At 39.4% G+C, this 22,203-nt stretch overlaps 1 protein-coding gene across 1 annotated transcript in view; it reads left to right on the top strand.

The window, feature by feature from the left end:
- The window catches only part of LOC122813678 (zinc-binding protein A33-like), a 293,917-nt gene extending 271,998 nt beyond the window's left edge, over window positions 1-21,919 (top strand). The window contains exon 6 of the mRNA XM_044086126.1: window positions 21,155-21,919. Within this exon, the coding sequence (XP_043942061.1) occupies window positions 21,155-21,696 (542 nt within the window). The 3' untranslated portion in view covers window positions 21,697-21,919. The remainder of the gene's footprint in view (window positions 1-21,154) is intronic.
- Window positions 21,920-22,203: the final 284 nt, after the last annotated feature.

Here is a 22,203-nt window from a genome sequence, read left to right as displayed (position 1 = left end):
TCCTTTTTTGCACTGAACCTGTCGGCCAGTATGTTGGCAATGTCTGTAGGATCAGTAATCTTCACATCATTTTGAACTAGTTCTGAGCATATCTGGGAGTTTCCTCCCAGGTTTCTAACATAGCTAAAGAAGGCCTTATGATTGTCTTTTGAGTCTTTAGCTATTTTTCTCTCGAAATTTGCTTTGGATGATTTTATGAGAGATCTTAGTTTTTTACTTATAGTGATCAAGGGTGTCTTACCTTTTAAGGATTTTGCTCTGTTTGACTCACTCCGGCACCCTGTAAGGGGCCTGCTTGATAGGCCTTGGGGTCCTGTATTCACATGGTGCTGCACCAGGTGGGTGCACACAGGGTTCTTAGAGAACATGCCCCAAAACTCCTGCAGCACTGCTCAGATTTGTCAAACCTGGGTAGGAGATAGCCACTGGGACATTGCTACCCTTTCCCCTGAAGTGTCCATCCGAGCCTCACTCAGGAGATCAGTAACCAGATCCCCTTCAGACTCCTCCTGGCATCCAATGAAAATGCTCAACAAAGAGCCTCCTTATCATAAGGCTTTATCATGTTTAATATTGTTCATTTTGCACCTCTGCCTCCTACCTAGCAGTTCTACCATGTAGTTAATATCTCTGTCTTTTCTTACCACTTCAAGTAGTCCCTCACAAGCTGCCTACAGCTTATTGTGTCTGACAAGAATAAGATCCATAACCTGCTGTCCCACAGCATACTCTCTAACTCAAGCATTCCTGTCATACCACACCTTTTTCTGCTGTTGGGATCCTGCCAGCTTCTCCTGGGCCAAGCCCATATGCTGCCTAAGCCTTGTCCTGAAGTTTAGGACATGCCACAGTAGACTCCTTATGGGATTCCCACTCTCCCTCTCACTCATTACAGATCAAGTCTAAAGTCCCCCTTACCCTATGCCTATACAGCAAATCAAAGGGTGAAAAACCTGTGGATTCCTGGGGTATCTCGTTGTATGGAAACAGCAGATGGGGCAAATATTTATCACACTCTCTCTTAAACTGATCTGCAAACACCTGTAGCATAGTCTTTAGTTTAGAGTTTAACCTGTCAACAAGACCATTAGTCTGGGGATGGTAGGGGGTGGTCTTTAGGAACTTCACCCCACAACATTTCCACAGACAAGCCAGCAGGTCTGACATGAAATTGGCACCGCTGTCAGTCAGTATTTCTCTCCAGAAACATACCCTGCTGAAAATCTCTAATAATGTATTTCCCACCTTCTCTGCCACAATAGAGGACAGGGCCACCATCTCAGGGTATCTAGTAGCATGATCTACTATCACCAGGATATACGTCTTCCCCATGGAACTTAGGGTACTCAGAGGCCCCCACAATATCCATAGTTACCCTCTAAAACTGCTTCTCAGTAACAGGCAAAGGCATCAAAGGAGCCTTGACCTTGTCCCCTGCTTTGTCTACCTTTTGGCACAGCTCACATGTACTACAGTACCCTGTTACATCCCTTGCAATCCCAGGCCAATAGAACTTCTGCATAATACATTCCTTGGTACACTTTCTGCCCATAAGACCTGCAAAAAGAATGCCATGGGCTATGGCTAGAAGTGCTAGATAGTAGGGTCTGGGCACTACCAACTGCTGTATTACCTCACCCTCTAGCCTTCCCACAGGAGTCCACTCTCTATACATTAACCCTTTGTTCCAGTATACAGACTGTCATTTTTTTTGAGAATCAGATGCCTCCTTATATACCTCCCTCAAGGTTCATAAAAATGGGTCCAAAAGCAGAGCATGTCCCAATTCTACCTTTGTGACTCTTCTCAGCTCCCTTTCCACAGGAAGCCTGGTCTCTTCTGACAGCAGTGTCTTACTGTCAGCCTGGGTACTACTACTCACCTCTGCCCTTGCAGTCACCCTGTCCATGGGAACATCAGTATGTACCAGCAGCTATGGTTCACTTTCAGTCTGACTGGTACAGGATAGCTCCATCCCTGAAATGGCCACCTCACCAGCCCCAGCTTCAGATGTGGGGTCTGTCTGGGTCTCCTTGAGGCTACCTGACCCACATGTCTATCTCCAAGCCTCACTGTGTGCATCTGCATGCACATAAAGTTCAGCATTTATCAAAATCATTCTCTATCAAGACATATGCAGGGATATCCTCAAACACACCTACTTGCTTTCTCCCTTTTTCCACCCTCCCAGTCAAGATGAACCCTGGCCAAAGGTACTTGGAATGGGGTCCCTCCCAAAGGTCTGACTGGTGTGGACTGCCCAAGCAAGTACTGTACGTCTTTAACCACTGCAGGCTTCACAGTGATAACCTTTGGTTCTGGCCATGTACCCGTTTGAAGCCCATGCCTTGGCCCAGCAATCAAGGAGCCTCAATCCTCACCACTAACACCAGAGAGGGCATCTGGTATATGAAGGAAAGGATAACAAATACACACAGCAAAATACAATTTCCCTTAAGAGCACACTGAGATCACAGTCAGTCTGGGGCTGGTCGCTCCCTTGCTCTCCAGGTCCCCAATAAGACTCTCCACTGGCACAGCGATAGGGTCCAGATCTCAGCCTAGTTGGGCAAGCTAAAACCTCCAGTATCCTCTCTGTCCAAACAGTGCTTCATGTCCCTGCCCAAGTAGCTCACACACACACACACACACACACACACTGAGGTAAGAGTTTATACAACCTCACAAACCCTCCTGGGAAAGGCTGACACATATTCTCCAGCTGTGCCCCTATTACCCAGACTATACAGTAGTATGACTTGCCACCACCCAGCTAATATTTACCAGCTACTCAAAGGCCCTTAAAAGGGTATCCAATTATTACTGTGCAATATTATTATCCAGTTGGTAAGTGTGACTAATCAGTCAAGGCTTATTAGAGTGGCTTTGTATAGTAATCACTATAAATATGCAATGTACTCTAGAGCTTAAATTATCTCTGCACAAAACAGCCACAGTTGAAAGGCTTAAAAATATTTAATAATAAATACTAAAAGCACAAGACAATACTTCTTACTACACAGTGCTAGTCAAGAGTTCAGAGATCACAGAGAAATACTTAAAATAATAAAGTAGTAAAGTTCTGACATCACAAAACAACACTTGGTCTAAACTTTCTAGTTCCTAGCTATTTCTAAGAGAAATCACTAAACTAAGATAACTTACATATGAGCAAGACAGTGCTGTGAGTTGGATGGTCAAGACAAAAATGCTTAATGCCTTCTGATTTTCTCTCTTTAAATTGCTATCTGCAGGCCTGATTTCCATTACATCATTTTTTTCACACTTTCCTGGATTCCCAGGTACACATTACATAATTTTGATTTAGTTCCCAGGCTAACAGAAACTGCATTTACATTCTTTACACCAGGGCAGAAACCAAAGCAATAAAGGACATTTCACGTGTAAACTCTAGTAATTATTCTTTTCAAGTTAAAACAATAGGCAGGATGCTTTACTCCAGACTCATCAACTCCAAATTTTAACTTCAAATGGACAGATATGAAATCATTTTAACTTCAAAGGACAGACATGAAATGCTTGACTTAGCTTTCTTTACAGCAGAGGCCAATAAATGACCGAGTTATGTACCAAATTATATTTGGCTCTAGGCTGGCAGCCTTCACCCACTCTTCACATATCGTCACAATCTTTACTAGTGACTTCCCTTATTACTGGTGTACTCTGTTGGGATGGTTTATGCTGCCCACAATGGGCTTCCCTATAACCACATACAGTGCTGGATTCCCCCTTCTTGTGCAGTGATGCCCTGCTTGCTAAGTAGAGATCCCTTTTCTTCCCAGCTCATCTGCAGTGTTACACTCCTGGTCTGCTAACCAGATGCTCATATCCTCAGACAAAGTGCTAAGGGCTTGTTCCCTCACCAAAAGGTCTGCCAGCCCTTCAAAAGTGGTGATCTGACACCCACTCACCCACCTATGAAAGTAAGTGCTTAACTCAGCAGTGTAATTATATACACTTTCATCTGCCTTGCGTTTATGCTCATGAAACCTTTTTCTGTAAGCTTCAGGTGTCAACTTAAAACATTCAAATAAGCATTGTTTAACTTTATCATAGTTTAAACAGTCAGTATCAGACAATTTAGAAATGACACTTTTCCATGGAGTAAGGAGTTCAGGAACCATACCCAGAGCCCTTGGTCAACATTATACTGTTTACATACCCTTTCAGGTACAGGAATAAAACTATCAAAATCATCACCCTCTGTAAACTGTGGAAGACATTTACTGACCTTTATCACTTCTGGGGTTCGGTTGATCCCTTCCCCATTACCTTAATGACCCTGCCAAAGAGTCAGAATTGCCGTCCCATGTTGGCACTGTTTTTCATTTTCCTTGGCCTCCAAACACCACAGTCTCTCTTCAACCTCCAAACCCTGCAGTCCCTCTTTGACCTTCAAATGCTACAGTCTCTCTTCTGATTCCAAATGTGACAGTCTTTCTGTTGATTCTACTTCAAAACCTTTGGCCTCTAGTTCACGTCTGTTCAACTTCAGATGGGCTTTTAATTCCACTGAAGAAAAGGTGAACTGTGTGCTGAAAGGACACACCCCCTCAGTGACTGCCCACTGGCTACTGAAGTTCAATTAATATCCCACCCAGCTGCCTCCAGTATGGGATGTATCCCTACTCCGGGTCAGAAATCAAGGAGACTTGATCCTCACCACTGACTCCATTGAGGAACAGTCACTAAGAGCAAAGATGAATCCACACAGTATTTTTCAGATGTAGCTCTCTGCATCAAGCACAATTTCCCTTAAGAGCAGACAGGGAGCATGCCACCAAACCTGGAACTGGACTCTTTCTCTCTCCAGGCCCACACACAATTCCACACTGACCACTTTGGATCTTTGTATCCCTGTTCCCAGTAGCTGACGCACAAACTTGAATATCTGATTTTCACACATACACATACACACCTGGGAAAAGCTGGCATTGATTTACTAGCTGTATCCCTTTCTACCTGGAGTCTGAAGTAATCATGCTGCCACCAATCTGCTACCCTAATGCTCTTAGAAAGGGTACCCAGTTATACTGTGTAAAATTAATACTAATCCAAATGGTGTGTGACCAAAGCAGTAAGGCTTTCAGTAGTGGCCACAGTGTCACTGAAATAAGCATAAGCACTCTAAAGATGTCAAAGGTATTCTCTAAAGGACCAGCCACAATGAAAAGTATTAAAATATTTAGTAATAAATAATAAATCAGAAAACTGGGAATACTGAGTACAATAAACAGAGTTTCAATCACAGAGATAAATAATACAGTTGGATAGTTTCACACAGTTGAAGAAAACAATGCTAAACTATTCTCACTAGATGCCCCTGGTTAAAGAAATACTGTTCCCTTACTACTTACTATGCAAGGCAGGCTGATTTGTGCTGAGTGTCTTACCACAACAAAAGCCAAATTATGTCTGTCTCTGTCTCACTATATCTGTGTGGATGTGTGAGATATATACCCTGTCAGAAATATTTCCTGTCATACTGTGCTGCAAGGGTTCCAAAGAGATCAGCTGCTTCTAGAGTTCCAAAGAAACCAGATGCTGTGAGAGTTTGAAAGAAATCCGATGCTAGATAGAGGATGACCTCACCTCTGGTCACCTGTCTTTGGTATAATACATACACAGAGCTATGACTGGGACAGCATCTGAAAGGTGTAACACAATTTCAAACTTTCCACCCTTCTAGGGTTCTCTGATAAATCATACATATTTGATTAGTTACAACAATACAACTTAATATACATGCATGCATGCATTCATTTTGTCCAGCAGGACCTACTCTTGATGCATTTTTAATACAAACAACTTTGTAAATATATTTTTAACTCAAACATTTGTACAAATCAGTGTGATAGTCAAATAATATGAAGTTCTTTACAAAACTCTGGCTAGCTATGCTGGCATATATTACCCATGTACTACCCCACTCTCCCTGGCACAGATGGCACTACCTCAGAACATCACATAGGGCTCAAGACTGAATAGAGTGAAAAGAGGAGTCTTGTACATGGACATGGAAGATGGATGCTGAGGATTAATAAACCCAATTTTTTATTCTGCTTCTTTGAATTTATATAAAGGTTTGTTTCACATAAATGATAAAAATGAAAAGTTAATAGTAAATTTAATAAAATAGAAATATAAGTGACATTAGGGTATGTTAAAAAATTCAAAAGAGAAGCATGTGTAAATGAAGTATTGAGATGCTATGAAGAAAAAACTTCTTTTGTAGAAAATAAAAATTGAAACAGAAAATGAGAGGACAGTGTGATATAAAAAGTTAAAGCTGTAAAAGTACAAAAAGCATGGTGTAATAAGTAAGTACAATATCAAGATTTTTTTGTTGAGATTAATAATTAATAAATTGCCAGAAAAAAAGAAATATGCAGTGTAAAAATCAGTGAAAGAGTTTGTATGTATTGTGGTAAAGAAAAAACTACAGAACTTGGTTTCTTACAATGTATAAGGGTTGCAAAATTGTGGAAAAATTGTGTAAAGAAAATGTATTTGAAAATATAAAGAAGGTAAATGAAATAAATATGGATATGATTATCTATGGATATTGTAGCCATAAAAATAAGAATTATGTTAGTAAAACAGATAAAAGATCATTTTATGTTGGTGGCCCACTTGGAATTAAAGGCTAAATGAAATCATGTTTAATGGTAAATGATTTTAAGAAAAAGTAGATGATGGCTGTGGAAAAAGGAGTAAGATTCAAATAGTGCAGATTTAAGTTAATAATGAAAAGGAAGATATTTATGATTGTATGACAGTAACAGAACAGGATGGAAATTCTGTATACATATGTAAATATGCAAGTTTGGAAATGGTATTGTACATAATGTTTTTCTTTTTAATAAAGGACCACTACTCTTTTTGATAGGTGCCATGGGATCTTCATTTTTACAAATAGAGTGTTTACTTATTTAGCACTCAAAATCTTGAGTTCCTGCTGTAAGACACCTTGGCAACATGTGAACAGTATCATATACAGACACAGCCTTGTGTTCCAAATGGCTGGTGTGTGCTATATGTCCCACTAGGCTGGTGTGTGTCTTGTATTTTAAAGTGTTTGCTTGTTTGAGTTGATAGTACTGAGCATTGGATAAAGGAGAAAACAAGACACAAATGATATGTTTAAGGAGGACAGACTATACAGTGTTAGTTTCAAAAAGAGCTTGATTTACTCTTTCAAATGTATTTATTCGGCCTTTACTACATTGCTGTGTGTAAAAGTGCCTGTCTTTGCTTTTGCACTCTATATTGCTTAGTTCCTAAATTCTATACAATTGAAGAATTTGAAGAAGAAAAGAGTGCTGATAGCATGTAGTGTCATACTGTACATGTCAGACATGGCACTTGTGGTACAAGAAATCACTTCCGTCTCTAAAGAATCAAGTACTGACCCATGTTATTCAGACAGACCTGCATGCCTTTTCTAGCACATGAAGACCACAATATAACCTTTTAAGCATAAAATCATTGAGAAATAAGGCATTAGAGTTACAGCCTCAGACAAATTGAAAGCAGTGGTTATTTAAGTTTCCTTTCAACCTTGTCATCATATTAATGGAATTGGGCAATTTAGTGTTTTGCAGTAAAAGAAAAATAGGCTGCTTTTAGAGTTTGAGTTTTCAGTTGTGGAGTTAAACCACTGATGCTTAAACTTCATTAATTGATTGGTTTGGTGTTTTCAATTCTTCACTTGGTATATTAATGAGTTTAATTACTGATGTAGCAGCATACTAAGCCAAAAGTCAGAGGGCATAATACATTAATCACTCATAATAATCTGAGGTTGTGGATTAATATGGGTCACTCGTGCACGTATATGAAATCATGCACCAAAATGTATTTATTTATGCCTGACCCTGTGGCCTGGAGGGATAAACCCCTGAGTGTGACCCAGATGACCATGTTTGATTAGTAGTATAGGTGTTGGATGACCTGGGCAGGGGAGGGTGTGTGTGAGTGGACAATGCTGGTTAACCCATCCTAGTTGGAAAGAGATGGCTATCAGTTACTTCACTGGTGATACCTACAAGAATTTAGGTTTATTTTCAATAGGGAAATCCTAGCAGGACTTGCTGCATAACAGTGCACTGCTTAAGGAGAAGCCTGAGATGTGTGATAGCAAGTATTCATCCTCATGCATGGCAGTACTTACTGATTCCCTGAAAAGCTGTGAAATAAGAGGGTGTTAAAGCCATATTGCAAAAAACCCTGCTCTGCTATGCATATGACGGCAGTGATTCTGATAAGCTTCCATCATCTGCATGGAGTTAGTGGGCCATAGTTTTCTTACTCAGGAGTGTAAATGGGCCAGTTAAAGTATCTGTGTGCATTTTATGAGCCAAGTCTAAGTAAAAGGCCATTGAAGGTGGACATAAAAATATAGTTGTTTAAGTTCCATAACAGTACATTTTGTAATAGATCAAAGTTGTGGTAACTGTAACTCTAGGGGGATATATCCTGCCAAGGATGGGATGTCTGGCCAGTCTACAAAGCTTTGACTCCTTCCACATACCCCATATGTCCTCCCTTAATATGAGAGTATGTTCTGGTATAACAGGGACATAGAAGCAAGAAAGAACTCAGAGATTACTGGTTCAAAAGGGATGCCGAACCCTGAAGCTCTTTTAACAATTAGGTCAAATCCAGCAGATGCTGTCACGTCAGGAGGGCAAAGGTAAAGTAGGGTACCAATTCAGCCAAGGGAAGAGAAGGAAGAAAAGGAGGAAGGTGGGAGGGTGTTAATACTGCAACAGTGATCTGATCATCTAGTCAAACATACTGTTTTGGAAAATTAACTTATACAGCTAAACTTTGGTCTATTAGATCATTGTTGCATTGTTCGATATGTGACAATTGCCATACCTTAGGAAGAAAGGGTGGATGGAATTAATCAATGTCTAGAAGCCTTGAATGGTGTCTTGTAAAAATTCAGCTCTAATTCTGGAGACTGAATCAAATTTGTAGTGCCTAGTAAAGGTCTGTGTAGGATAAACCAAGCGTCTGCCCCTTTTCAAAAAGTCTCAGAATTAGCCACAGCTCTAGTAGAGTGTGCCCTGAAGTTCTGAGGTGGGCTTTTTCTATGGGGAGTGTAACAAACTTTAATAGCTTATGACAGACTTCTAGAAATGGTTTAGAAACTGTCTGTTCTTTCTTTTTGTCTTTAAAAGGCAAAACATTTGGTTTGACTTTCCAAAACCCTTAGTCTTGTCCAGGTTGAATCTCCATTGTATAAAGGCATCTAAGGTATACAGAATGCTTAATCCTCTGTTTTGAGGTTCACAGTAAAACACAGGGTTTCTGTCCTTGTGGAATAATCAACAAAGGATGCCTAGACACAGAAGCCTGTGGTTCAGATCCCCATCTAGCAGAAGTCAGAGCAGTTAGCAAAGCAATCTTAAGACATTTTATAGAAACACTATGCAGGTTCAAATGGTGAGAGTGTTAACTCCCCCAAAACAAAATTAAGATCCCAAGGAGAAGATGCTTCTTTTCTAAGTTGTGTAATATGAAAAAACATTTTCAAAATATATTTAATCTGAGATAAAGAAGAAAGGAGGATCCAAAGGCAAACAAGCAGAAATGGCTGAAAGACATACCTTTATATATTCGTAGCCCAAACTAGAATTGAGCAGTTTACATTTGTACTGAAAAGCCATAGAAACCTGGTTTGGGATGCATCTAGTTACTTTTGTGGCACCAGCTAGAAAATATTTTCCATTTTGTTAAGTATGATTTCCTAGTAGCAGGTTTTCTAGTTCCCTTTAATACTTGATGCACATCTTGAAAAAAAGTGCCTAAATGGGACCAAAATTCTATCATCCAAACTATTAAGTGAAGATTTTAAATGTTGGAGTGAATTATGGATCCCTTTCTTGTCCACTGTTTGAGAAATGTTTGATAATTGCTCCTCTTCTAGATGCATAAAAGGGGAGAGCCAACATTGTCTGTGTCAAACTGGAGTTACTAGAAGCAACTTTGGCAAGTCCATCTTAATCTTTAGAAGAACGTTGGGTATCATGGGAAAGGGGAGAAAGACATAGAGGAACATTCCCATCCATGGGAAATAAAATGCAACCAGTTCCAGGCCTTTCTGAAAGGTGTCCTGGAATGGTAGTTTTAATTTTATGTTGAGAAAGGGGGCCAAGTTATCTACTTGAGGAGTTCTGCACAAATGGACAGTGGCCTGGAAGTCCTCTGGGAGTAGAATTGACTCATTAGACTTTGTTCTGGATCTGCTTAAAGTGTCTGCTGTTGTGTCCTGATGTACTGGGATGTATATGGCCTACAAAGTGAGGATGTTGTGTATTGCCAGTTTCTAGGCAATCATGGCTAGTCTGTAGAACAGGAAGCTACTTTGTTCCCCCTTGTTTCTATATATCACATCACTGGTGTTGACTTTTATCAATAATAATGACCTAGGGATGCACAGGTGACTTAAGGCCTTCATAGCTTTTTTTGGATCCTATTTCTGAAATGAGTCTTGGATGTACCCTGAACCTTAATGATTTGGAATACTGCCCTACATGAGAAGTGTGAAACATCTGTCATGACTAATGAGCAGAGAGAGATGGAGAATGTAGGAGGCCTGGCTTAAGCAAGACATTATTAGCCTAATGCAAAAGTTCCTTCTGTATGAAGTTGAGGACTGGAATGAGTACTGGATTTAGCCTGATTTGAGGTACTATTGGGAGCTTCCTCATGTTTAGGCCAACGAATGAAAACATTGGTATGGATGAAGCCATGAAAAACAGAATTTTGAGTGGACATGCTTTGATGAGCCAGATTCAGAAGATGAGCTCAATACATCGACAGTTTTTCTGAAGGGAAAGTAAATAACTGAGAAACTTATTTAGCAGGAATAATTGAAGACTCCCTATTGAAATGTCAGCACTCGAAATGCCAACAATCAAAAAAGGTCCAAAAATCCAGAAGAAGAGCAAATCTGAAGAATGCTCTTTCTCTTTTAAACTTTGTTTTTGCAGTAGAAAAATGCTCATGCACACACCCTGAACTTCTATACCAACTATGAGATCACCATACCTTGGAGAAAAGGGAACATTCTTGGAAATGGCCATCTTGGACTTGGTATATGTCAGTCCATTCTTTCAAATATTCAGTCTAGTGGGCCTCAACAATTCAAATGGTTAACATCCTTGAAACATTAAACTTTGAGTGGAGTGTAAACACAATATTTTTCAGATTTTGCTTGAACCCCAGACTGCTGGAAGGATTTAAGGTGAACCAAAGAGCAGCTAAGGTGCCTTGGACTGATGGAGCATAGATGCTGCAATCATCTAAATATGGAAAAATATGGATGCCCTGAAGTCTGCAAAAGACTTTGTGAAATCTTTTGAAACAATTGAAAAACTAAATGTGTAATCCCAAGGTAATGATCTTATGAAAACCCTGTACATTTTGTGGACTGGAATATTAAGGTAGATATCTTTAAAGTTTAAGCTTGATAGATGGCCATTTCTTGTGGGTGGGGTTAGGAAGTCAGCATCTTGAATTTTGGAACCAAAGGAAATGTGTTTATATTTGAAAGCTCCAAAACTAGACTCAATGTGTCTTCCTTTCTTGGAACCAGAAACATTCTGGAATAAAAAACTTTGCCTCTTTGTGATGAGGCACTGACTCTATTAGACCCTGAGCCAACAAATCTAACAGAACTAGCAGAAACAGATTTCATTTCATTTTTTGATAGATGAGGGCTCCCTGATAGAGGTGGAAGGGATGTCCACTGAAGTCAGTAACCACCCTTGATAATTTCAGAAACGAAGGCAGTGGGAGGGATTGTCTACAATTTGGGAAGATGGCCAAGGTGCAGAGGGGTGGAGGGAGAGAAGAGGGGTATATGTAGTCATTGGACTTTATTTTGAAAGGAGAGGCCTTGGGATCCATTTGTTTTCCTATTTTAATCTTCTTTCCATGTCCTTTTAATATCATTGCCTATCTGGCTTTTGTGGAGTGTGTCTTTAGAGGACTTTTGTGTAAAGGACCAAAAGAAGATAGATAATTCCTTTGATAGAGTTTTTTGACTCCTTGTATCAGCTTTTCTTCCAGTTACTTACGAACTGCCAAGCAAAACGTCACTATCAATTGGGGCAGTAAACAACTGAGTAATAATGTCAGTATATAAAGTTCTATAATCACATCCATTCATTGCTATGCATTGCAGAACCAGCAACAGACCAGGACACGGTATCTGTTGTATCACAAGCGTACCTCATAGCATGCTGAGTGATTGGTGAAGCAGACTTTAGCAATTCTAACAGGAAAGATTCAGTTTCAGAGTTAGGAGGTGAATCTATGGTTTGCCGCATATCAGCAAAACTAGATAAAAGATGGTTGTACTTAAAAAGCCAAAGTGGAATAGGCCTTCTTTCCAGCCTGTCAAAGGAATGACTATCCTTGTAATTTGGGACTGGGTTAAAAGTGGAAAAGGCCTTAGAGACTTTAGAAGCTCTGTCCTCATCCATAGAAATAATAACATGATCTGCTGCAGGGTTTCTATAAAGGAGTTTGTGTGCCAAGTGCCCTGTAAATCTGTCAGATTTCATTGGGGCAGGGGGTTGGGAATCAGAAGAAACAGAGAAGGAAATAAATACATTATCCAAGGCTCCTAAAATGGGGGAATAGCTACTGGTTGAAGGGAGTTTATACCTAGTAATTCATATCTCTTTTGATATTTTGAATGTGAGGTGTGTCTTTACCCTCACATTTAAAATATTACTTAATTTTAAAAATTTGATGTTCCCCCAAAGATATTTTATCTTGGGTGGGGGTGGGGATCTCTGGTGATTCAGATCCACAAGTATTAGAGGAGAATTTCAGAGATGTAGTCCAAGCCCTCAGTATCTGATTCAGAAAGACCTCCTTCATCTGAGTAAGAGAGGGACATCTTTCTTTTAACTGGAGTAGAAACTGGAAGTAAAGGCTGAAGAGACAGGATTGCCAAAAACAAGCTATGGTTAGAATTATACCTGTCTTGTTGAGATGTTTTCTGAGTAAAAGGGGTAGACGTATGTGGCAAATATTTTGCCATTTTCATCCTCAATTTAGGAGACTCTAGCCTTAAAGTCTAGAAGGGGTGTCCAAAGGCCTGACCTCCATGAAAGATCCATTGAAGTCCTCCCTCATGAATACCTTGGTGCATAACTCCCCCACCTTAGATATTCTATCTTCATGGTCAAAACCTGATATATGGTCTGAATGGAGGGTTAAATTGGGGAGCATAGTGGCCTCCTGAAGGGATGTGCTAGTGGGACTAAGAAAAAGAGATTGATGGTCTGAGAGTTACAAAAGTGCCTCAGTAGAAATGTTAAAGCTAAACCACAGAACCATGGAGAAAATCCAGTATTTCTTGGATGTCTCTTTCAACACTTCTTATTTTTTTCCCTCTGAGGGGAGACATCTGCTTAAAGAGATCCATTATCCATGGGCTTGTGCAATAACTGTTTAAAAGTATTTCAAAAGAGTAAGCTCCTTAAACACTTTTGCCTTTGCCTTATGCTAGTATTGTGTGATCCATTAAATAAAAAAACACAAGTGGAATGATGTCCTTGTAGAGACTCCATTGTGAGAAACACTGATATCCCTCTGACACACTGACGCCCCGCCTCACCATGAATGAAGGAGAGGTTTACACAAGCTGCCTGCCTGTCGGGAGAATCCAAATCCATAATGCACACCAAGCTGAGTAAAGAGAAAGTCATCATTTGCTTATCAGGGTCCAGGATCTGCCACATTATGCATGCACTCGTCACTGGACCACAAGTGCCAGTATGACTCAATCATAGTCCATATTGGGTGTAAATGACCTGAGACATACCTCTCTAGACTATATAAAGAGAGACATCATGGAGGTTTCAGAATATGTGTCCCAGGCTGGTATGAGCCTAGTATTGAGCAGCATTTTGCCTTCTCCAAGGATGATGCCACAATATGAACAAAAGATGACTGACTTCAATAATTGGCTTAGTTTCTGGTGTCATTCTAAGGGGGGGGTGCAATGTGTTGCAGCATGGAAGGAGATGGTCAACAGACCACACTGCTTTGCCAGGAATGGTCTACACCTCTTCCCTCTAGGTTTTTGAACATTAGCTAAAACATTGTCCACCCCATAGTGCCTTTCTTAGGCAATACCAAACTGAAAGCTCTTCTGTCATAGCAAATCAGAACCATGTAAATCTAAAGGTGTTACTGCTCACTGCTAGGAGCCTAAAAAAAAAACCTCCACTCTTTAGAAGCTCTCTTAACCCTAAAGAATGCTGACATCTGTGCAGTCATTGACACATGGTTTAAAGCCATAGAGAGCACATTGACAGTGCAAGGTTATAATGCCATCCACACATTTAGACCAGCTGCTACACAGACAGGGACTAAAGGTTGTGGTGTCTCGATTTACATAAAAAAAATGCCTCAAGGCTGGTCAAATAGAGGAATGCATTTGAGCTTCTGCTCATTCAAATTACCATAGCAAAATCCAGTACCACTTCCTTGCAAGCTATAGGTCCCCCTTTGTGTCCCAGGAAACTCATACCATATATTTAAACTTATTGGAAACACTCACCATCCAAGCCAATACCATATTCATTTGCAATTTTCATTACCCCTCTATTAACTGGGAATCATATATGATACCAAACGTACAGGCACAAAGATTCCTGGATTTTGTAAACAGAAATTCCCTGGACCAGATTGTCAGTACACAAAGAGTGCAACAATACTGGATCCGATCCTGACTAATATGGGAGAGTGGTGCACACCCCCTAATGTACTGTCTTCTTTGGTAAGGTCAGACCACAAAATGATCTCCTTTGAAGTTAGAAAAAAAAAAAAAAATGGAACACCAACTAACCCTGAAAAATTCAATAAGTATTCTAAGGCTAACTTCCTAATATTAAGTGATAAGCTGGCAAAATTTCAAGCCTAAATCCACAAAAAAGTTAGACACAAGACTGGACCATACTGGACACTTTAATAGACAAAATGTAGATGAGCGCTTATATTTTAGCCACCTAAACTTCATCAGATGACTATGAAGTGCATTAAAAGCTTGTGTAGAAATTTTTAAATCAACGGACAAGACGTGATCGACAAGCCCCCATCTAAGATCAGCTTCCTTAAAGGATCATACATCCTTTTCAAAAGAATATACTAGAAAACAACAGGTCTCTGTCATGGCATTGAACCAATAAAAGAGCAAACGTTCTTTTATCGAAGACTAAAAACTGAACGCAGTAAATGTCGTCTATATGGAACAGCGATTTTTTTTCCCCAGGGAAAAAAATCACTGCTCTGCAAAAAAAAAAAAAAATCCAAACACAAAATAAAGTGGCAGACTTCACCTACCACACCTCCTGATGTGTGGGGCTGTGCCCCCCACTATTTAAATATACCAACTCCAAGACCACACCACAGTGGAGGAAATGGCAAAGTCCTGAAGACGGACCAGTGATTTTTTTTTCCCTGGGAAAAAATTGCTGTTCCGTGTGTTCGGCATTCAGTGCTTTCAACTTTTAGTGTTCGATAAAAGAGCATTCGCTCTTTTCATCATTTGACATCATAATATAGACCTAGAAACAACATAGTATAACATTCATTCATAAAAACATGCATAGCTAAATCTGGATTATAGAAAGCATATGTATACTAGTTAAAAAACTAAAAACTTATGTCATACATACCTATCCTGAAATTTATATAAGAAAGGCTTTTAACTTTAAAAGACAAGTTATAGTTATTTGTTCACTGAAACCAGGTAGGCAGCTGGCATTAAGCTGCAGCTGCCAATAAAGCTCTTTCTTTTCAAGAAAAAGAGATCATGCCCCCCCCCCCCCCCAAATTCAGGGTAACTTTTTAATTTATGGTAAATTTAAATTCATGTCCTGGGTTTTCTTGGATATGTTTAGATAGAGCATTCACATCTTTCCTCTTTTTAATGTCATAAAGACTCTCGTATACTTTATCTTTTAATTTCCTCTCAGTTTTCCCAATGTAAAACCTGGGACATGACTGGCATAGGACAACATATACCACAACAGAGGTCTCACAGATAAAAGCCCCTGTGATTCTAAACACCTGAGTATTAATTCTAAGTTGCTCACCTACCAAAATAAATTTACAATAAGATCATTTCCCACACTTATTCCTGCCCGGGATCCTACTAGTGTTTGTAGTTTTGGAAGAATCGTCAAACATTTTCTTCATATTTTTACCTCTTTTGTAAACAATAATAGGTCTTTCACTGATCTTAAAATTATCTGCCTAACCTCTCTCAAAATAGGCCAGTTTTTTTTTTCAAAGGTCCATTTAATAAACAGCTATCCAGGGAATACATAGTAATAAATGAACTGTTGTAACTATAGGTTGTTGCTAAATCAGTAGATGTAAAATTATTCACATTTATAAGGACATGAGCAATGTCCACATGTTTTGCAGGCAAAAAAGTCAAACCCCTAGCAAACAAATCCCTGCATTCCACATCAGTGGGTTAGGAGGAAAGGTTATACACCTTAAAGTCTCCATTTCTGTTACTATATTACAGGTGCAAGCAAGAAGTCACAACAAGAGTTCTTTGGATTTAATGCCCATTCTGATTCTGCCCTTAATTCCAAGCCTCCATAAACCCTGAGAACACTGCTGCCTATGCAGAACTGTTCACAGAAATCCTGTATAAGCATGTTAGTAGCTGCATAGTGGCAGCTGTACCCACTAGGAAGAACTATAGAACTAACTCAAAAAAACAAGCCACCCTGGTGGAATTGCAGCATCAATAGGCTGTATAAGAGAAGGAAGAAAATCATGGCAAAAATTAGGAGGTGCAGCAGCCACCAGGATAAAACTCTCTTCAAACTAAACAAACAATTCAGAGGACAAATAAAGTCTATAAAAGCCATATTTGAGGTAATTTTGGCCTCCCAGGGCATGTGCAACCACAAGGTTGCTCCATATCCATAAGTCCTAACTCCTCACGCATAACTCACTCGAAAGGTCTAAATCTAATATGTGACATCAACAAAACCTGCTGGAGCGTTAGGTTTGTCTCACAGAGGTTGCCCTGTCTCCGGAATAGACTTCCCATACATATCAAACAGAGTATTCACTGAACCGCTTCAAGTGCAAATTTTGATGAGCGGATGGGAAACCACAAATTTATCCCAAGGGTTCCACCTGTGTCCCCCATTAACAGAGGCAACAGGTGCTCACTGACGTTTCTTTTTTGGGAATAAACTCTATGCTAGGCTTGTAAGACCCTCAGAGCCATTAACCTAATAACCTCCTATGATCCTATGAAAGTATTCTTTAGCTATGTCCGCAACCTCAAAAGCAATACACAACTGTGTGCAGAGCTCATTGTAAATAGAGCCACCTTATATTGAGCCAGAAGATATAAAAAACTTTCTGGCTGACAAATTCAGCTTCAGCTTTACCCCTTTCTCCCCATCAATGTTCCCTGAGAAAATACTGTCAAATACAACTCCCTCTGCTATCACTAAGGAACAGGTCCTTAATGCTCTCTCTAAGGCCAGTAACACTGCATCATTGGGCTCAGACAATATCCCAGGATGCCTTCTAAATTTCATGAAACATTGTCTAGCAGGCCCTCTGGAATTGCTATTTAACTGTAGCTATCAAACAAGCTTTGTGCCTCATGAATGGAGAACAGCAACAGTCATCCCTCTGCACAAAAGTGGGCCATCTCTAGATCTCAGAAACTACAGACCCATACGTCTCACTAGTGTCATATGCAAAGCCATGGAAGGAATTATCATGGAAATGATCAATAAGGACATAGGAAACCTCCACACACTGGACCCGATACAATTTGGTTTCATTAAGGGCAGGTCATGCCTACTCAACCTGGTGGACTTCTTTGAGAAGTTTACCAAAGCAATGGATGAGGGCAAAATGGTTCACACAGCCTACCTTTACCTGGCCAAAGCATTTGACACAATCCCCACTCGAGCATTGTTGACAGACTTAAGAGGTTAAGTACAAACCTTTATGTCACCAAGCGGATAGGCAGCTAGCTCACAGAAGGACCCAGGAAGTTAGAATTGGGAATCCACTTCTGCAAAGAGGCCATTCGCAAGCAGAGTCCCCTCAGGGATCCTATCTGAGACCTCTGCTTTTTGGCATTTACTTCTCTGAAATCAAGGCCAACATCAGTGGCCTCTGGCTGTCAACATTTGCAGATGATTGCAAATTAAGAGCTGTCATTGAATCACCCACTGTTGCAAATGTTCTCCAGGAAGGGCTGACACAGACAAACAACTGGTGCCAGAGCCATGGACCAAAATTAAATGCCATGAAATGCATAATGGTATCCTTTGGAAAGTCATCCACTCATGGTAACAATCATATTGACAACACAATCCCAAGCGATGGTCCAGAAGTCAGGGACTATGGGACACACATAGATGGTAATCTAGCCTTTGACCATAATGTGTCTACAGTAGTGAGGAAATCATTCTGTGATGTACAACTTATAAATAAAGGTATGGCATCTAAGTCCAAGGAAGCCATTGTTTCACTGTACTTGACATTCATCAGACCTATCACTGAATACATTGCCTCTTTGGTATGCACCAAACCAAGTATATCCAATAACTGGAACATCCACAGAGGTTCATATTAAAAGTATACAGGGCATAAGTAACATGTCCTGTTTAGACCACCTCAAGGTCCTATCACTGTATTCAGTCTCCTACAGACTGTTGAGGGGAGATCTATACCTGGCAAACAAGGCATTGTCGGTCCCCATTCTGATGAACCTCCTGCATATACGCAAAACAAACAGCACCAGAATTACCCATTCTAAAGACTTAAACCTTGCCTGTGATATAAATTGGACCTACTGGAGAGACAGGTATGTATCCCAGAAACTACCCCTTCTCTGGACCAGGCTCCCCATTCATTTGAAGCAGAGTTCTACCCTAGCCCATTTCAAGTGTAACTTGGACAGTTGACTGGGGAACAGAAAATCCATCCTTGGTTTGGCACCTATGTCTCTAATGGACACTAGAAACCTATAAATGGTTCATCTTCCAGGCCCCTGCTTGTAAATGTTTCATGTCCCAGGCCCCTGCTTACTCTTATCAAAGGTACGAGAACTTGTCAGAGATTTGGGATGAATGGCAAGGCTTAAAAAGGCCCTTGTGTTTGTTAGTGTAGTAAACCGCTATGATCCTATGAATACATCTACCATATAAACATTTACTCTTACTGATAGACATAATCAAATATGAATAAACTGTCCTTTACAAAAAGGAAAGTTCCCCAACGTGCCCACTTTTCTAGCTGAAGTCAACCAGCAAACTCATGAAGCTGAGCTCATGAGAAGTCTACTTAAGTGTTTTAAACAAAAATAATTTTTTGAGTTTCTTCATGGCTGTACATCTGTTTTATACCAGTATGTGTACCACTGTGCTAATGGATGACATATGAAGCACGGGGAAGGATTCTATAGCTTTGTAGACTGGACGAATGTCCAATCCTTGGCAGGATAAGACCGATATAGTTAGGGCTAATGCAGCAGTGATCTAAGGAAGCACATCCTCTTGACCATATACAGTTCCAAATTATACAGCTTGTGATGCAAAATGTGTATATATTTGCAGTTTATTTTCTTCTTAGAGTGTTACTAGGTGGTAGACCAGTTAAGCCTTTTTAAACCCTGCTGATAAGGATGGTTCCCTGAAAATTTTCTTGGATATGAAAAAAATGTGACCATAACATCAAGAAAGACTGCTCCCACAATGTCTTACTAGCTAAATTAGTATATAGACTGCTATATTTCTATTTCACTTGCAGCAGCAGGAAAGCCTTATGTTCTAAAAACACACATAATCAACTTTGACTTGTACGTGAAATAACTTACAATGAAAATTGACATATGAAATTATGTACTAGTGAAATAAAGCATGTAACTGCTCATCTAAAGGAGTAAGTTGTTTTGAATTTCCCCTAATGCCTTGCTAATGTATGTAAATCAATTCACATCATTTTGTAGGTTTGGTCATACAAAAAGATTAAACAATGAAGCTAAAACAGCAGTTTGTGATAAACCTCACTGTTTTTCAAAACCATTTGCAACTTTCTTGTCAGCAGCATAAATGGAAACAAAATTCAATGCAAAATTAAGATACATTGAAAGTAAAGACAGACCCTTAACTAGCTGGGGAGATGGCTAGACTCTCAGAGCAGGAAATAAAAAAATCTTTACTACATTATTAAAGAATTGTTTTGTCCAGTCTAACTGCTGGGAATTTACTGTAGAGGAAAATGTTTAGAAGGTGACCTTTATTAGCATGTGATCTACCAGGTTCTTACTGTCAAGTATTTGATTGTATCTTCTAATTTTGCATATGCCCATTGTAATATAGTTTGTATGACACTGAAAGGGTTTATGAAAGGACATCTTCCCAGTAAAATATCACTAAACTGTCTAAATTTTCACAGAATGTCCAGATTTTTACCTCATAATGTTGGTGTGTTCCTCATGAAATGTGTAGTTTCTGGCAAATAATTGATGATTGAATTAACTAAATAATGACAGACATTTTAGCTTCAGACTTTGTGTCTTTCAGGAAATGCATGAGAATGCAAAACATTTTATTCTATGAACTTTCTAACTTTGTAAGTGCAATATCTAAATTCTGCCTCTGATTTTGGGCCTTTGTCCCCTCATTATTTTCGGCTTTGTCCAGATTTCTTGTGCTAGGAGGTTGAGAGGTATGAAATGAGTTCTTACCTTGGTGTGGCCAGTTCATCTGAAATACATTTTCTTCATATCTTAATAACTTAAGAGGCTAAGAGTCTTTTGATCCACTGTCATTATCGGTTATATGCTCTTTCTCTGCTGTATATATACACATATACATATACATATTTTTTTTTAATTTATGACCAAGGATCTTACAGGTTGCAAAATATTTGCAAAGTAGGCATCATGCTAATTATGAGCAAATAAATCAATGCGCGTAAATATAAACCTTGTATTGTAATAAGCTTTACATTTTGAATTTGTATTGATTATTAGATTTATTCTGGTATTTTCTTTTTACTTTTGATGAAGAATATAACATAAACAGTTTTATTTCTACAGGTCTCGCTAATCTTGTACTGGACACTAAAACAGCACATCCTGATCTCATTTTGTCTAAGGGCCTGACCAGCATAACACTTGGTATTAAAAGGCAGAATCTCCCTCACTGCCCACAGAGGTTTGATGAATGGCTCTGCGTGCTGGGATCAGAGGGATTCATGTCAGGTAGGCACTACTGGGAGGTAAAGGTGGAGAACAAGACTGGCTGGTGTTTAGGTGTCACCAGAGAGTCTATCAACAGAAAAGGAGCCATCATCATGAGCCCTGAGAATGGATACTGGACTTTGTGCCATAGCGGGAATATATATAAAGTATGTGATACAACACCAAAGGATCTCAGACTCTGGGAGAAGCCCCAGAGGATTGGAATGTATCTGGACTATGAGGGGGGACAAGTGTCATTTTATAATGCTGCCAACATGTCCCATCTCTACACTTTCACTGACACCTTCACTGAGAGACTCTATCCTTTTTTCAACCCTTATAATAATAATGGGGGTAAAAATGCAGCACCCCTGAAGCTCTTTCACTTAAAATTATAGTTCTGACTGAATGTTGACTTACTGACATGGATAAAAAATGGTTCTGCTGTATGAAAAGTATGTTTGTAAACAATACAAAAAATTAAGCGGATTTACTGTCTGACAGTCTTTATATGATGGGAGAATATTGAAGAATGACAGTCTTCACAGAAAAAAGAAACAAAGGCAAAGTACTTTTTGAGAAGATATTCTGTAAAATAAATAGTGATGCTGTTTAACTTTATGAATTTTGCAATGTTCTTTGTATCTTTTAAGACATTCCAATTCATTTTCAATCTTGAATTAAGGTCAGAGCATTAAGAATGTTGTTTTGACGTGTAATATTGAACAGGCAAGTTATGAGTTATAACAATACGTGATTTTACTTTTCAAAGCTGACAGTCTTTATGTGATGGGAGAATATTAAAGAATGACAGTCTTCACAGAAAAAAAAAACGAAGGCAGAGTACTTTTTGAAAGGATATTCTGTTAAATAAATAGTGCTGCTGCTTTAACTTTATGAATTTT

The sequence above is a fragment of the Protopterus annectens genome, chromosome 10.part0, assembly GCF_019279795.1.
Source record: "Protopterus annectens isolate FY-2018-M chromosome 10.part0, PAN1.0, whole genome shotgun sequence".
In the NCBI taxonomy this organism is placed as follows: Eukaryota; Metazoa; Chordata; order Ceratodontiformes; family Protopteridae; genus Protopterus; species Protopterus annectens.
Note: the sequence above shows the minus strand (reverse complement) of the source record. Positions and strands in the feature narration are given on the sequence as shown.